The sequence below is a fragment of the Gorilla gorilla genome, chromosome 9 (assembly GCF_029281585.2).
Source record: "Gorilla gorilla gorilla isolate KB3781 chromosome 9, NHGRI_mGorGor1-v2.1_pri, whole genome shotgun sequence".
NCBI classification, from domain to species: domain Eukaryota; kingdom Metazoa; phylum Chordata; class Mammalia; order Primates; family Hominidae; genus Gorilla; species Gorilla gorilla.
Genome location: NC_073233.2, coordinates 71,406,439 through 71,424,384, shown reverse-complemented (window position 1 = coordinate 71,424,384; position 17,946 = coordinate 71,406,439). Strand labels below are relative to the sequence as shown.

General features: G+C 49.7%; 1 protein-coding gene across 3 annotated transcripts; it reads right to left on the bottom strand.

Moving 5' to 3' along the window:
* Nucleotides 1–242: 242 nt before the first annotated feature.
* LGALS12 (galectin 12) lies at nt 243–11,167 on the bottom strand. Of its 3 annotated transcripts, none has more exons than XM_004051404.5 (9): nt 10,705–11,167; nt 8,594–8,682; nt 8,244–8,457; nt 7,337–7,456; nt 6,733–6,771; nt 6,130–6,156; nt 5,396–5,484; nt 1,298–1,448; nt 243–768 (listed from the first exon to the last, which is right to left on the bottom strand). In XM_004051404.5, the coding sequence occupies exons 1-9, from the start codon at nt 10,837–10,839 to the stop codon at nt 622–624; spliced, it is 1,011 nt and encodes a 336-aa protein (XP_004051452.2). In that variant the 5' UTR covers nt 10,840–11,167; the 3' UTR covers nt 243–621. The 3 variants fall into 3 exon arrangements, with proteins under 3 accessions (XP_004051452.2, XP_018891512.2, XP_063566874.1); XM_019035967.4 differs by having other exon boundaries at nt 8,244–8,460; nt 10,705–11,148; XM_063710804.1 differs by lacking the exon at nt 6,130–6,156 and having other exon boundaries at nt 10,705–11,143.
* Nucleotides 11,168–17,946: the final 6,779 nt, after the last annotated feature.

Here is a 17,946-nt window from a genome sequence, read left to right as displayed (position 1 = left end):
GTATGTCAGACCCAGGTCTGGGGCTTACGAGATCAGGTGGGTCTTGTCCACTGCCACTACTAGCCTTCTCAGTGCGTGAGGCCAAGATAGGGTGGCAGCTGAGCTTGGGCCACAGAGACAATGATGATGCCCTGGGGGTGGTGGAACAATGGCTAGGACAGACCCTGAATGTCTCCAGGGAGCAGAGCTGCCCTGCTAACCTGGACCATTGTCTCTAGAATTGCTAGATCAGAATGAAATAAATAAATAACCTTATTTATTTATTTGACCACAAATAAATAAATAATAAAGAATAAATGACCACATTCTTTAAGCCATTGTATTTTGGAGTATCTTTGTTAGTCTACAACACTTGCCTCTGTGAGTGTAGTCCAGGCCCTGAAGGCAGATGGAACCAAATCCCAGGCTCCTGGTGGAGGAAGGTGCAGAGTTCGAGGAACCTTTGCACTCTTGTGCCTTCCCTCAGGCCCAAAGCTCTTGTAGACTCAGTCTCGTGACCCCAGAGGTGAACCAGGCCTGATGTGCTGGTGTCAGGTGGGTGGTTTAATGAGGGGAGGAGAGTGGGGCCCTGGGAGTGGGCTGACCTTCTTGTTTTCTGGCGGGATTTCCCTGGAACCATCCTCAGGAGTGGACACAGTAGAGCTGGACACTTCCACTGATCCGGAGCTCCCGCAGCTGCTCCAGGGCCTGCTGGTTCATGCTCGTGGCCCCCAGCCCCTGCCCATTGAGCGCCAGCTTCAGCCCTCCCTCCTGGAACAGGAGCAGCACCTGGGAAAGGAGGACATGAGGGGGTTGCAGCTTCCAGCCAGACTTTCCCTTGTCTGCCTGACGCTCTCTCCAGTGAGACCTTCCTCCTCTCAGAGGACACAAAGACTGGACCCAGGGGGCACCCAGTACAGTGCTGGAAAAGAACAGGACAAGGGGCCCGGCTTGTCACCAGCCCACTGTGGTCTTTGACAAGGATCTTCCCAGCCCTGGGCCTCAGTTTCACCACCTGTAACTGGGGCTGCTTCCTGTAGAGGAGTGGTTTTGCATGTCGGAATCATTAGGGGAGATTTTTAATAAAGGTGATGCCTGGGCCCCCACCTGCATCAATTGAGTTTCTGGCCATGGGATCCCTGGCATCAGAGTGGAGCATTGAGGACTGCTGTACAGACATTCACTGTGCTCTGCTGGCTCTGGCCTCCCACCCCATAACATCTGGCCTGCACACCTGCCCCAGAGTCTCCCAGGTCATTATGGGACTTCAGCTCTGTGCTCCAGCCTGAAGGGATGTAATCACTTGGCTCTGACCTACCTCAAAGAATCTCTGGGGGTAAAAGAGGAAGGGGGCTGAGATCAGTTTCTTCTGCCCCCAGCGGGAGATCCAGGCCAGAGTTCTGTCTGCGAAGGAGGCCCTGAGTGTCACAGGAGCATGGGCAGCCTGGTCCCTCAGGCTCACAGTAAAACTGCAGGAAGCAGGAGGAAGGAGAAGGAATCAGCACCTATTGCCCGTAGGCAGCTGCTCAGCCCCCAGGGGAAGGATGGAGGTCAGGGAGTGGATGGAAGGTTGAGCTGCTTCAGCCTCCAGAAACAAGCACTGAGGGCCTATGACAGCCTCATGGCTGAATGCTCAGAACAGTGGAAAGAACACGAGTTCTAGATGAACTTGAGATTGACCTCCAGGGTTGCCATCTATGACTACAGGAGGATGGGGGTGGGAGGGAAGTGTGTGAAAATTGCCTAGCCTGAGCTTCAGTTTCTCCTCCTGAAAATGGGGATGATTATGATGATGATAGCTACAGCTAACATTTATTGAATGCTAACTAAGCGCCAGGTATTATCTTAAATGTTTTCCAAACAGCATAGTGGTTAGAGTCAGGCAGTCCCAATTCAACCCTGGCTCTGCTACTGTTTAGTCCTGTGACCTTGGGCAAGACTCTTAATCTCTCTGTGCCTCAGTTTCCTCATCTGTAATGTGACGATAACATAACTGCCCTGTACCTGCCTGTGGCATTGTTGTAAGAATTAAATGAATACATAAAAAAATGCTTATTTAGAACAGCACCTGGAACGTAATAAGCATTCAGATGATACCTATTGTTTAAAAATATTGCTATATAATACAATCTCTACCTCATAGAGCCACAAAAAAAGGAACAAAGGAGATAATGTATGTGAAAACTAGCGATTCCTAGCACACAGTAGGTGTTTTACAGAAGCTAGTTTGCCTTTCCTTAATCCTCACAAATTCTGTGCTGTGAGGTTTGTCAGCACATTTAAGTGATGAGGACAAGAAGTTAAATGACTTCTCTGTTACTAGTAATAGTGGTAGGGCCTCAGGTTAGGATGTGAACTAGGATTCATGACTCCAGATTTGGGGGTGGGGGGATCTGGCACCTGCCTCTCAAATAGGGCAACGGGATTATATTATTTTTATTTTATTTTATTTTATTTTTTTGAGACAGAGTCTCGCTCTGTCACCAAGCTGGAGTGCAGTGGCGCGATCTTGGCTCACTGCAACCTCTTCCTCCCAGGTTCAAGCTGTTCTCCTGCCTCAGCCTCCGGAGTAGCTGGGACTACAGGCGCATGCCCGCACTGCCCAGCTAATTTTTGTATTTTTAGTAGAGATGGAGTTTCACTGTGTTGGCCAGGGTGGTCTCGATCTCTTGACCTTGTGATCTGCCCACCTCGGCCTCCCAAAGTCCTGGGATTACAGGCTTGAGCCTTACAGAGAGGAAAACAGAGGCACAGAGAGGAAAAGTATCTGCTCTAAGGTTGCACAGGTAGGTGTCCTGAGCACATGCCAACCCAGGCATTCTGGCCCAGAGAAGTCATAAACTCTAATGCGTTTCCTTAAGGCAGGCCGGCCAGTGGCTCTTGTCTAACTGGATTGGAGCCACAGGTCTGGGTTTGAAAACACCATGTAGGAGAAGTTTGGTAGTGTCCGGTGCCCGGCCCAGATTATTTTTATGTCTTGGGAACTTCCCAAGTCTCCTTCTTTGAAGCGCTATGCTGGAGAAGGCTGCATCCTGACAAGATGCAGAGGCAGGTAAGGTAGGGGAAAAGGCCGCCTTGGACAGGCCTTTCAAGGGCTATTGGTAGATCCTTACAGGAGGAGGCCCCGTAAGTTTCCAACTTTGGGAAGGAGGTGGCCAGGGCCCAATGTTGGGAAGAAGCTTGGAAGGCAGGAACCCTGGAGAGTGGACTGCGTGGAGCCTCCAGCCCCACTATGGCTCCCCCTACCCCGTCCTGCCAGACAACACTCAACACTGTGTCTTCCTCTGGCCTGCGAACTCCTGGTGAGGAGGCCTCAGTGTCTCCCTACCTCACCTTCATGCAGCTCAGCCCGCCAGATCACTGGGTAATCATGAATCACTAGATGCCCACTAGATCACTGAATAATCACAAATCACCAGATGCCCAGTGAAGCTCTGTTGAAGCTCTTTGAGGCTGCAGTCATACACTCCCACTCAATAACGAGGAGGGAAGGGATGAGGTGAAGAAGGAGGGATAGATTTTCACTGCAGATGAATCCTGTGCCCTCCATCTCTTACTCTCTCTGCCCCAGTCAAGCCATTAGTTGCTTTCACAAAATAGCAGCAGCTGCATTGGTTGCAGCCTCACTAAATACCAGGTGCTGTGCTAAATCTTCATGTTGGTGGATCTCGGCTGAACTGGTGTATAGGAATGTTTTGTCTGGTCCATAGTATTCTTCAACTTTAATATAATATTCAAAAATTGAGAGAGTTTATATAAAAGATGGCTTCTATTTTTGCTTTAAAAATAGTCAGAAGATCTGGCATGACTGGGTGTATGGAAATACTCCTTCCCCTTTACCACCTTCCCAACTGGTTTCCTCACTATTTATGAGACCTGTCTGGCCTCTGAGGACACATGCATTCATGGCCCTTGGGAAAGAGCAGTTACTTGCTGACTATGTCACTAGTAACCTTGTGACTTTGAGCTACAATATGAACCCGGTCTCATGCCTCCAGGTTTTGTGGGAAGAAGTGTTCGTTCCATCACTGAGCACTTTTCATTTTCCCTAGCAGGTTGGAATTATCATCCGCCTTTTTCCCGTAGGGAAACTCAGACTCAGAGAGGTTTAGTGACTGGCCCACGACCGCACTGTTTATAAGAGACAAAACCAGGAATCCAACTCAGTCATGCCTGTCTTTGGAGGCCGAGGCCATCGAGTGCTGGGCTTCATGCCTGTCCCAGAATTCACAGGCATGATCGGGAGTGTGCAGGGCAAGGGTTTAGTGAGGTCAGTGACTTAAAAATAAAAACAAAATTAAGCAAGGAGAACATAGGGTGCTTTCCTTACTCTGCCCTCCCCTGCCTCCACTGAGATGATTGCAGTAGTACCCACATTTGTGGACACTTACCATGTACCAGGCACTATTCTAAGCACCACCCCTAAAGTCGGCATTATTATCAACCCCCTCTATCTTTTTTTTTTTTTTTTTTTTGAGATGGAGTCTCGCTCTATTGCCCAGGCTGGAGTGCAGTGGCGTGATCTCGGATCACTGCAACCTCTGCCTCCCGGGTTCAAGCGATTCTCCTGCCTCAGCCTCCTGAGTAGCTGGGATTACAGGCATGCGCCACCATGCCCGGCTAATTTTTCTATTTTCAGTAGAGTCAGGATTTCACCATGTTGGTCAGGCTGGTCTCCAACTCCTAACCTCGTGATCCACCCACCTCGGCCTCCTAAAGTGCTGGGATTATAGGCGTGAGCCACCGCGCCCGGCCTATCATCCCCTTCTTACAGAGAGGAAAACAGAGGCACAGAGAGGAAAAGTATCTGCTCTAAGGTTGCACAGGTAGGTGTTCTGAGCACATGCCAACCCAGGCATTCTGGCCCAGAGAAGTCATAAACTCTAATGCGTTTCCTTAAGGCAGGCCGGCCAGTGGCTCTTGTCTAACTGGATTGGAGCCACAGGTCTGGGTTTGAAAACACCATGTAGGAGAAGTTTGGTAGTGTCCACTTAGTCATTGGGTCCCTCCAAATCCTGGCTTCCAAATACCAGCCCTCCTCTCTGGGGCACTCTGGCTGTATCTTTTGAACCACACATTGTGTTACCATGGGAAGCTACATGTTTGCTCTGGGCCTCAGCCTGCACCTACAAAGGGCCTTTCCTGGGGCCCCTTTCCTAGGACCTGGGACAAGAGGCTAGGTCTGACTAGATGTACCAGCAGGAATGATGCTCCCAGCAGTGGGGCTGTCGGTCCCAGCCCCAGCCTGACGTTCATAAGCTCTGCCAAATTGGACCACTTCTCCTTTCTGCTCCTCTGTTTCGTTATCTGTAAAATGGGGATTAAATGGTGGTGCTAGGAGATTAAAAGAGATGATGTTTTATAGCATGTGACTGTCACAGAGAGGCTCCCCTCCACTTAGATGCTGGATACTTACTGTTTCGTCTCTTGCAAGACCAGTCCCCGCACTATGATGACCTGCCCGGGCGAGAGACCCTGGGGAAGAGCATGTGAGCAGGGCACCTCCTGAAGGAACAAGGGAGGTATTGAGAAGTTGACTTCCGGGGGATTGGGGAGGACCACCCATCCCTGGGGGCCAGGGGAGCACTGGGGCAGGCATGTTCTGCCCAGGCCTGCCGCCAGGACACACTGCTTATTTGTTAAGCACCCGGCCTCCTGTACTCTGTTCCTGCCGAACACTTTCCCCGGCCCCTCCAGGCTGAGCTTGGCCTCTCTGTGTCCCGACCACCATGTCCTTCTCCCTTCACTGCATCCTTAACTGTAATTGCCATCTAGTGGTCTGTCCCCCACCAGCCTGTGAGCAACTGGACGGCTGGGACCAGCTTGTTCCTCTATCCTAGAGCCTGGCACTGGGCCTGACACAGAGAAGTATCAAGTAATGATGTTCAGAATAAGTGGAGAAAAGGTAAAATGAAGCTGGAGCTTCAGCCTGAAGCTGCCCACCCCACCCACAGCCTGCAGCTTGCTATAAAGGAAGGGGAAGTCATGCGGCTGGGGGCATAAGCTGCCTGGCCCACCCACAGCCTGCAGTTTTCTATAAAGGAAGGGGAAATCCTGAGGCTGGGGGCATGTCCCACCAGGCTGAGCTCATTAGCTGCTCACCCAGGCTGCGCCCCCAGCCCTGAAGGAGAAGGAGGGAGGTTCACTCACCAGCCTGGGGCTCATCAGCAGGAAAGGCTGTCAGGGAAAGAAAGAGAGGACACAAGGCCATGCGGTATTTGCTCAGGAAAAGGGAACCTCTTGTTATTCTGACAAATTGGGAATATTTGGGGCTTGTCTGTCTCACAGCAGTAGGTGAGTCATTGGAGCCCTAGTGGGATCCTCTGGACTTCAGAGGTTCACCAGCGCTGGGATAATAGGGAAGAACGGGGTGGAGGATTTGTCATCCACTCCCTGTGTGGCCTTGGGCAGTACATGGGCCTCATCTCCCTTCTGTCCCGCAAGGCCAACCCCAGCCACCTCACAGGGGTGGTTTGAGAAATGAGCATTTCAACTAAGGCCTCTCCTGCTAGGAATACGGGGTCTTGCCCCCTCTGCATGCAGCCCACCCCCATTCATCTTCCCAAGCTGGGCCTGGAGAGGGGCTGGGAGAGGCAAATCCAGGCCCTTCAGAGACTGAAGCAGAGCCAGCCGTGTCCATGGCAACCGCAGCAGTGAGGGAAGGGGCAGCTGGGCCTTGTGTAATAGGAGCAGCAGTCCAGAAGGGCGGGTCAGCTGGTGTGGCTGCTCAGACCTTGCTGCCAAGAAACTCACATGTCCAGCTGGGTACTCTCTGCTGCCCTCCACAAATGGCTGTTCAGAAAGAGAGAAAAGAATCAGCAGCATTTAGGACCACTGCAATCCCCTACCTATGCCTGGGAGGTGGGCAGAGCCCTGGCCTTTAGAGCTCCTCATGTTCCCATTCGGCTGGTCAGTGGTAGCTTCTTGCTGGCATTTTGAACATCCCAATTCCTAGGCCCCACCTTGGACTTACTGAATCAGAATCTCTGGTGGCAAGCCCCAGAAATCTGGGCTTTGATAAGCCCATCAGGTGGGAATGATAAAGCCAGCTGCCGCCCGTTTCAGCCCCCAGTGTGCCAAATCATTCCTGGCCATTGCTTCTCAGTGTTAACCAGACCCACACTGGGTACAGACTCCTGCCTGCGGCTCCTGGACCCCCTTTCTGCCATCACTTTCTCTTCCCCCTCAGCCCACTCACACCCGAAACCTCAGTGGACTCCCTCCCCCTTGGCTATTACTGGTGCGCAGGGCCTCCTCTCTCTCAGTCTAGGGTGGAGGAAGGGGTCCCAGGCCCGTCCAGGAGTCAGGGGAAATTAGAGGCTGCCACTGCCCAGGCCTTTGTCCAAAGGAAGCTTACATTGATGTTCAGGAATCCAACAGCCTCTACCAGGATGTCACCAAATATACCCAGCGTGTCCACATGAGACAGTGGGAGCCGGTAGCGGAAGTGGAGAAAGTGCTGCCCATTCACACTCACCTGGAGAGACAGACAGAGGTGGGCTTATCAGCAGCTAATGTTCATTGAGTTCATAACAACGTCCCAGGCATTGCCAAGCACTTTTTCCTCAATTTTGCCTCACTTAACTTCACGTCATCTCTATGAGGTAGGTACATTTTACAGAGCCTTGGGTGGCTTAAGTAATCTTCCAAAGGTTGCAGAGCTGGCCTGGAGACCAAGGCACCTTCAACGCTCCCTCTACCCCAACAGAGGCCCCTCATTGTGCTTTCTCAGCAGCCCAAAGAGTCATCTTTGCTCCATTTATGTGAGGAGACTGAGGTTCAAGAGGCTCCCCTCCCACCAGCTGCCCTGTCTCCTGGAGAAGTCTGAAGATCCCATCACGTTTCTGGCAGGAGCTCACATTAGGGGTCAAAACCTTGAGATCAAGTTCTCTCTCCCTCTCCCCTGCCACTGTGGCTGTAAGATGGGGATAATGAAGGTACCTACCTAATGGGGTTATTGTGAGCATTCAATGAGCAGATACCTTTAAAGGGCTTAGAACAGTTCCTGGTATACAGTAGGTGCTCTCTAAGTGCTTGCCATGACTATGGCAGCAGTGACCTCTTTGGAGCCAGGCACTGTAGAGCTTTCTTGCTGCCATGTGGGCCCAGGGCAGCCTGGAACCGGGCATGGCAGCTCTTTGGTCCTCTTGGTACCTGACCACTACCAATGCCACTCAACACTGCGTCGTGGGGAGTCTGGCTGAGGGAAGGAAGGGCGCAAGGACACAAATTCTAGACCACCCAATGCCCGTCCCTTCCTTCACCTTCACTTCCTCATTCACGAAGAGAAAGAGGATGAGGAAGCTGGAGCCTCTTCGCAGGGCCAGGTGGGGCCACCGGGCCTCCCTTTGCCAGCGTCCACCATGCAGGGTGTTGCAGATGACATGGGGCTTGGTGGTATGGAAGCAAGGGTTGAAGTGGAAGGCGATATCTGGCCGGGGACACAGGCTGCAGCCACACTGGAAGTCCACCTGAAACCTACTGGAAGGTGAGGCTCTCAAAGTGCGGTTCTGACCAGAGACCCACAGAGATCTCGGTGGCAGGGAGGAGCCCTCCAGCTCGATGCCTCTAGGGCTGAGCTCCAGCACCCCCTGGGCCACCTCCCCCGCCTTACCTGTGTGCATCTAGAGGGACCACTCCTTGCAGCACGACCATCTTGCCTGCATGCAGGCCTCCAAAAATTGTCGTGACATAAGGAACCACCTGAACAAGAAGAGAAACTCATCCATGCAGGGTTGGAGAAAGGGCTTAGGGACCTCTATGTCAGGCGAGTGGCAGGAAAGGAGCAGAATAAAACTCAACTTTTCCTCCCCAAACAGAAAATTCCTTATAGGTAAAAATCAGTGTTCACTGAAATATTTTCTTCCACCTAATCCCCTTTCCTGGACCGTCACACGGCAAAGCTGCATTACACCAGAGAAGTCAAATTCAGCTCCCTTGCCAAATTCAGCACCAGCCAGTTGCCTTTCCCCAGCTCCTAGGGCACAACAGGCTGCAGTGACCCCAGGGAGGCTTGCCATCCACTAGATGCCACCCTGGTCCCCAGAAGCCTGGTACTGGGGTTTTCTGAGGACTGTTGAGTGGCTGGAGACTAGGAACTGGGAGGCAAGAAGAACGGACAAGTTAGGAACTGACAGCTAACTCTGAAATGGACCCCTGGAGAGACTCTTAACAATGGCCTTCCCAGGCTCACCTTTCCCCATGTAGAAGTTACCTGGGCTGGGTTCTGTGGCTCATGCCTGTAATCTCAGCACTCTGGGAAACTGAGGCGGGTGGATCAACTTGAGGTCAGGAGTTCGAGACCAGCTTGGCCAACATGGTGAAACCCTATCTCTACTAAAAATACAAAAATTAGCTGTGCGTGGTGGCATGTACCTCTAATCCCAGCTACTCAGGAGGCTGAGGCAGGAGAATTGCTTGAGCCTGGGAGGTGGAGGAGGTTGCAGTGAGCTGAGATCATGCCACTGTACTCCAGCCTGGGCGAAAAAGCAAGACTTGGTCTCAAAAAAAAAAAAAAAGAAAAAAAGAAAAAAAAAAAGAAGTTACCTGGCCTTCCTAAAATACATCATACAGTTTTACAACTTCCTGCCTTTTCTGGGCTGTTCCTCCTGTCTCTTTCCACCCTGATTTTTTTTCCAAGCATCATCCACTTGGGTTCCTGGATTATTCCTTTCTTCCCCTGAGCTCCCAGGGCATTTTGCTCATGTGGCTGGCTTGGCCCTTGGCTTTTTTCCCTAGGAGTTTATAAGCCCCTCAAAACTGAAGCCTTGTCTTTCCCTCCTGTAGGCTCAGTGCCTCACCTGACGCCATGAGGGCTCTGCATAGATGTGTTTGGAATGAGTGTGAGCAGGATGGCAGGTACACACCAGTGGTATCACAGGATTGGCCTTCCTGTGTTGCTCTCTAACTCCCATCAATCTTTAGGAACCCAAACCACCTAGAAAAAACTGAAACCCACCAGGATGGCCCTCCAGGTGCGAGCTCGCGGCCTCTAAAGCAAGGAGCTGCCGTAACCTGGGCAGCTGCTTCAGCCCATTCCTCAGGCACCTGAGAAGCATGGGAGGGAGGCTTGGGATGCCAGCTTGGCAAGCTCAGCTGGTTGGTTCAGCAGTTGATCACTTCCCATTCCCAGGCTCCCTCCAGGCCTGTAATTAACTGAGTGTAATTAACTGAGCTCTCATGGGAGGGGAGGGCCAAGTAAGGGAAAGTGATAATTAATGCTCATTAGTAGGGGGTGTCTGCTGGGAATTCAGCCTTCTGTAAATCATTGCCTGGCTTCAGAAAACCTCTTGGGCACTGACTGAGCTGGAGGAGGAAGAGAGAAACACCCCCAACCCCTATCCCTGAGTGGAAATTCCCACCCGACCCTTCCTTCCAGGCTGGGGATGAGACTGTCCTTACTAAGTAATCAGCATTCCCCCAACAATCCTACCCACACCCTCATCCTCCTAGCATCCATTACAGTAGGGGCAGAGCACTGCGGCTCCAGTCTTCACCACTTTCAAAATGCAGTGACCCTGGAAACCTAGCAGTCATTTACACCCAAGTGGGAATTAGCAGTCAGCCACTTTACTAAGCTCAGAAGGGCCTTCCAGAACCCAGGGCAGGTGCTGGGAGAAGCAGAAAGACTGAGGTCCTCTCCACCCCACCACCCAGGAGTGTGGGCCCAGTTGGAAGGGAAGAGCCCAGAGACCAAGGAGGTTCCACATTAGAGTGACAACTCACCGGGTGGAAGACTGGTGGTTGCAGAATGAAGCTGTCAGGAATTGGGTCCAGTTTTTCTCCAGGTGACATGACAGTGGGGCAACTCCAACTGTAGATCCTCGTTCCAGGAGCCCTGCCCCCACTGGGCTGACTCATCTGTCCCAGTCAGGGTCCTAAATGCCTGGAGCAGCTCTCCCAGCTGTTAGTCTCACCTGCTACCTGCAGGGTCTTAATGCTGTCTGGAGCAGCCCTAGGAGGGCAGCGGGCAACCTCCAGGCTCCACGCCAGCCCCACTCCCGGCGGTATACAGCAGAGCTCTGGCTGGGCGGGGGCTGTCAGCAGAACTCAGTGTCCAGGGGAGGAAGACTGGCATTAACCAACTAACTACCCACTCCGGGTCTGCAGCACATGGCCATTGCAGAGGGAAGCCAGAGGCTGGCTCCTGTGGGGCCAACGAGGGTTTGTGGTTTCCAACTCGAGCCCTCATTAGGTCAGAGGAAGGGGAGGTGGTACATGTGCTTAGGTTCCAGAAACAGCCCCACCCCCAGCTCCCTGGACAGCCTTGGGTGACTTCCCGTTCCTTCCTCCCTTCACCACAAAGGGTTTTATCTCTTCCCCTCATTTTCTTTCTTTCTTTTTTTTTTGAGATGGAGTCTTGCTCTGTTGCCAGGCTGCAGTGCAGTGGCGCGATCTCAGCTCACTGCAGCCTCCGCCTCCTGGGTTCAAGCGATTCTCCTGCCTCATCCTCTCTGGGACTACAGGCATGTGCCACCACGCCCGGCTAATTTTTGTATTGTTAGTAAAGACTGAGTTTCACCATGTTGGCCAGGATGGTCTCGATCTCCTGACCTTGTGATCCGCCCGCCTTGGCCTCCCAAAGTGCTGGGATTACAGGCATGAGCCACCACGCCTGGCTCTCTTCCTCTCATTTTCTTGCCCCTTCCTCTACTCTTCTTCCTTTTCCAAGTTTTACAGCCCCCTGAGGCTCCATTTCAGCATCAGCTGGAAATGCTGGGGCCCAGCTGGGGTCACAAGAAAGTAGAATGAGGGAAGGGGAAAAAGCAGAGCCCCTTAAGCTCGGAAAAGGCAGCATAAGAAGCACAGAACTGCGCAGGAAGGAAACTTGAAACTTGACTTCTTCTTCAGCCTCTCGTCTAATGTGCTGTGTGCCCTTGGGAAAGTCACTTCCTATCTCTGGGCCACCCTTTGTTCAACTGTACATGGAGAAAGTGACCATAGCAGCATGTCCCACAGCGAGGCCTGTATCTGGGGGTGGGCCCAAATATCTGCATTTTACTACAGTCCTTCCAGTTCTGGTTCAAATCCCAATAAGGCTTTCCCTTTAAAAAGCAGCACAACCTCTCAACTTTATCCTGAGTTAGGAAGTTCCAGGATTTGACCCATTGCATCAGACTTGGCAGCAGGGAATTCCTGGACCAGGACCAGGCTGGGCAAAGGCTCAAGCGCATGGGGTGCTGAGGGCAGAGTAAGCAGCTCCCTGGATGGAGGGAGAGTGCATGAACGGTCCTGGGATAAGGTATCTTAGCCAGTGCTACCTAAGCTGTGGTCCACAAGCAACCAGCATCAGCCTCACCTGGAAACTTGTTAAAAATGCAAGTTTGGGGTCCCCACCCCAGACCAACTGAGGAGCACTCTCTGGAAGCTGGGGCCAGGAATCTGCATTTTAACAGGCCCTCCAGGTGATTCTGATGCACTTTAAAGTTTGAGAAGCATTGACTTAGGATGGAAGTAGAAGGGCTTTGGGTGCGGAGCTGAGTTTGTTCAGATGTTGCCAAGTAGTTGGAGCTGGGTTACTGAGGGTGCTTATTTGGAGAAATTCAATCAGACGTGCTCAGGAAGGGTGCTCTGTATACACAGTGAGAGGAAGCCAAGGGTGGAGGGGCCAGTTTGTTGAAGAAAAGAGTCAAATTCTGAAATAGTTGAAGAGATTTATTCTGACCCAAATATGAGTGACCAATGGCCTGTGACACAGCCCCAGGAGATCCTGAGAACGTGTGCTCAAGGTTATTGAGCTAGATTTTGGTTTTATACATTTTAGGGAGACATGAGACATCAAGCAATACATGTGATATGTACATTGGTTTGGTCCAGAAAGGGGGGACAACTCGGAGAGGTGGGCTTCCAGGTCATAGGTGGATTCAAAGACTTCCTGATTGGTTATTGGTTGAAAGAGTTAAGTAAGTACCTACAGACCTGGACTCAGTAGAAGGGAGTGTCTGGGTTAAGTTAAGGGGTGTGGAGACCAAGGTTTTATCATGCAGATGAAGCCTCTGGGAAGCAGGCATCAGAGCTCTTATCAGACCTAAAAAGATGCCTGGATCAGGGAAAAGACTTGGAAAGGGAAGGGGATTCTTTGCGGAGCAGATTTTCCCCACAAGAGCGAGGTTTGCAGGGCCATTTCAAAATATGTCAAATATGTATATTAATATTTTGGGGTAAAATAGTTTAATTTCTTTCAGGGCCCACTGTTATGTGATGCTATACTAGAGCCAGGTGGTGTCTTATTGCTACAATGAGTCTGTTTAGTCAGTCTTCAGATTTTTGTTTTAATGTTAATGCTGGTCAGTTGTGCCTAAATTCCAAAGGGGGAGAGGGCATAATAAGGCATATCCAACCCCCACTTCCCGTCACAGTCTGAACTGTTTCTCAGGTTAACTTTGGAATGCCTTTGGCTGAGAGGAGGGGCCCATTCAGTTGGTTGTGGGGCCTAGAATTTTACTTTTGGTTTCCAAGTTGAATGGGTCTGGACATGGGACACTGCACTGGAATCAGATCTGGGTCCTAGTCCCAGCCCCTGGAACCAGTGCAGATCTTGCGGCTTGAGGCCAATGGTGCGATTTCCCCATCCAGCCTCACTTCCTTCCTGGGTGAAATGAGGAAGGAGGATACGTTAGCTTGCTTGGGCTGCTGTGGATAAAAAAAGTCAAACTCTGTAAAATATTTAAAGACGTTTATTCTGAACCAAATATGAGTGACCAAGGCCTAAGGCACAGTCCCAAGAGGTCCTGAGAACATGTGCCTAAGGTGGTTGGGCTGCAGCCAGGTTTTATGATTGGTTCAGGTTCGAAAGGTGGCATAACTCAAACAGGGAGTTGGGGTGGGGGTTACAGGTCATAGGCGGACTCCAAGACTTTCTGATTGGCTATTGGTTGAAAGAGTTAAGTTATTATCTAAAGGCCTGGAATCAATAGAAGGGAGTGTCTGGGTCAAGATAAGAGGTTGTGGAGACAAGGGTTCTCATTATGTAGATGAAGACTCATGGGTGACCACCCTTAGAGACAATAGATGGCAAATGTTTTCTATTCAGATCCCAAAAAGGTGCTAGACTCAATTAATTTCTTCAGGCTTGGGAGGGCCTGGAAGGGGGAAAGATCTAGTTATGTTAGCAGAGATTTTTTACAAATGCAATTTCCCCCCACGAGAATGGCTCTGCAGGCCATTTTAAAATATGGCAAAGAAACATATTTGGTGGTAAAATATTTGATTTCCTTCTTATCCGTCATGTGATGTTATGTCAGAGTCAGTATGGAAAGTAAGCCACATTATGTAAGGTTAAACAAAACCCCTCTGTTGAGATTTTATGGTTTGTAGGTTGTGACTACCCAGGCCCCTTAAATAGGAATTTAGGCAAGAGAAGAAAAACGTCAGAGTTTAGTCCTCACTGCCATAACAAAACCCACAGACCAGGTGGCTTGAACAACAGAAACTTATTTTCTTACTGTTCTGGAGGCCAGAAGTCCAAGATCAATATGTCAGAGGGTTTGGTTTCTTCTGAGGCCTCTCTCTTTGGCTTGCAGATAGCCACCTTCCCTAGGTCTCTGCGTTTGTGTCTTAATCTTCTTATCTTATGAGGACTCCAGTCATGTTGGATTAGGGCCCAACCACATGACTTCATTTTACCTTAATCACCTTTTAAAATGCCTTGCCTACAGATACAGTCACATTCTAAGGGTCTGGGGCTTCAACACAGGCTTTTTGAAAGGACCCAATTCAGCCCCTAAGAGTGGAGTAGCTGTAACTGTTATCTTCCTGAAACCCCAAGGCTATTGCCACAGCCAGAGGTAGGGCTGATGAGGCCTGTTCCGGGGAGGCAGCAGCAGGAAGAGGATGGTGCATTTCCTTTCTCTTTTTAGGTAACTGCTTTTTGACTTTATTGGGCTTGTCAAGAGCTTCTGCTTGCTCCAGAATAAGAAAGGGCCTCAGTGTCTGTGAGTGTTGGGGGGTGAGAGAGGGCAAATCTCTTTTCCTGAGCCAGAATGAGGGAGAACGTGTGAGAGAAATCCAGGAAAGTGCTGGTGACCTCAGGGGGCCAATGGCCTAGGGTGACCCTGACACTGGCAGGGGATAATCTATTCCCACCTGTTGACGAAAAGAGTCGAACTCTAAAATATTTGAAGAGATTTATTCTGAGCCAAATATGAGTGACCATGGCCCATGACAGCCCTCAGGAGGTCCTGAGAACACGTGTGCAAGGTGGTTGGGGTGCACCCCCACGGCCAGCTCAGCTCCCTACTCCATTTTCCCCTTACAGTGCCTACCATCACTCATCGTTGTATATTTGAAGAACTGTTTAATTTTTCTCCCCATTCGCTGTACTCCCTGACTATGTTTCATGATGGCAGACTTATTCCTATACCCTCAGTACTGAGCAAAGTGCCTGACACAGAGTGAGTGTTCAAATATATTTATGGAATGAATGAATGTAACTGTAACCGCCCCATGGGTTCTTCCTGCCCATCGCACAGACAAAACCAATTCACTGAGACCACAGCATTGCAAGAGTTTAATCATTGAGGCCAGCCGTGCCACGTGGGAAATGGAGTTATTACTCAAATCAATCTTCCTGAAAAGTTGGAGACTAGGGTTTTGTAAGGATAGTTTGGCAGGACAGGGAGTCTGCTTCTGGGTCCACGACTGCTTGGCGGCCTTGGCAGGTCCAGGTGGAGCCATCGGTTGATTGTCAGAAATGCAAAAACCTGAAAATACAACTCAAATTGTCAATCTTAGGTTCTACAATACTGATATTATCTGCAGGAGTAATTGGGGGAGTTGCAAATCTTATGATCTCTGGAATAATGGCTGGTAATTGTTTACCTCTACACCTTAGCAGAATTTAGGCTCCTCTCATCCTCCTAACCTGGTGGGCTTTCATTAGCTTTACAAAGGTGGGTTAGTTTTAGGGAAGGGCTATTATCATTTAAACTATAAACTAAATGTTTGAAATGCTTGTTCCCCAGTACCGTAAAGAAATAACACTTGAAGATAAACTTAATTTTCTCAGCAAGGCCATTTTTACACTTTCTGCAGAAAGGGTACACTTGCCAGCAGTTTTGCCATGAGAGTACACTGAACAAAGGAGACAGGGTCATTTATAACCTGATGTGTTCATCCTACTGCTGTGTCCGGTTTCCACTGGCTGGAACGGGACCTCACATTCTGTATTTGTCCTGATTGGCTAGCAACTTAGAACTTTTTGAGAGAGGCAAAGGCAGAGGAGAACAAAGGAAGGAGGAAGTAACTTGTGGAATGCTGAGAAAGGTAAAAATACCTTCAAATAAGGAAGAGGAACAGGCTATAACCTAATGCTTGCTTGGACCAGTATAAGCATGCCAGTGCAAATATTTAGGCTAAATTGTGGGAGCTAAGAACATAAAGTACATTGATTTCTCTATTACGGCTAGCAGATATTTAAGAATGTTAGCACAGGTCTTTGAATACATTTTGCTTCTAAGAGAAGTTACTATTTATTCCTAATTAGATGGGGAGGAAAGTCTTTGAAGAGGAACCTCTGCTTTACTTTTTACATAAATGTCTCCGAAAGTTAGCTTGGCCTAAGCTCAGGAATGATCAAGGGCAGTTTGGAGGTCAAGAACAAGATGGATGTTAGTTGGATCAGATCTCTTTCCCTGTCATAATTTTCTCACTGTCATAAATTTGCAAAGGTGGTTTCATAACCACTGATGATTTATGGCTCTTGTCCAGCCTCTGCTCCTCAATTTATCCCAGTAGACCTGGAATTGTGGCTCAAGCACAAACTAGTCCCATACTCTTCTTCTAACTGGCCACAGATTATAATTGGGGCATTACAATTAGTAAATTATAATTTTAAAATTATATATAAATTTAAAATTATAATACCAAATTATAATTTACTAATTATAATACCCCAATTATAACTATTATTAATCAATTATCAATTAACAGCCTAGGAAAAATAATTTGTGGTCAGGGATCTTGAGGTGGCCCCCTCTGTCCCCTTCTTTGTTCCAGCAGCCTCTTTCACAATCCCTGCTTCTGAATGGGTGTAACTCTTGGGGCCTAGAGGAGGGACTAATGTGTACTTTCACCTACTTTGGTCTACATCTCTGCCTCCCTCTTCTATCTGATAGCCTTCTAGATCACTAGAAAACTCTTACACGGATCCTCTTTCTCTAGAGGTCAGTTTCAAATCATTCTGGAACAGAGGGTAGGATATTTAGGAGAAATACTAGGCAAGAAGAATTGACAGAACCTGACAGCCAGCTGAATAAGGGAGTCGAGGGAAAGGGGATGGATGAGTGACTCCAGTATCTTGAACCTGATGACTGGGAAGATTCTAGTGTCCTGGATGAAAAACAGAGAAGCGGCAGAGCGAGATGTGGAATAGAAGCCTATACCACCCGCCCCCCACCACAGGAACACCAGATTTTATCAACTATCTGCACACAGAAAAGCATCATCACAAGGACCGAAAATCAGGTGAGCAACTGTGGTACCTGGTTTTAACTTCATATTGTGGAAAGAGACATTGAGGAAGGCAAGAGAGACAGTCTTGAATTGCTGACCCCACCCCTACCCCAACCCCTAGCAGTGGCCATGCACCATAGAGAAGAGAATCTGTGCACTCTGGGGAGGGAGAGCATGGTGACCGGGGGACTTTACATGGAACTCAGTGCTGCTCTGTCACAGCAGAGAATAAAGCCATGCTGGGCTCAGCCAGTGCCCAGGCATGGAGGGAGCATTTGAACCAGCCCTAGCCAGTGGTCAGAACTTGAGTTTCTTGGCAAGCCTAGCCACCACGGGGTGAAGTGCTTTGGGGTCCTAGGTAAACTTGAAAGTCTAGGACACAAGAACTGCAATTCCTAGGCAACTTCTAGTGCCAGGTTGGGTATACAGCCAATCAATTAGGGTGGCACATGACCTAGGGAGATACCAGCTGGCATGGTTAGTATCATACTGAGTGGGGAAAATCTGAAAGCCTTT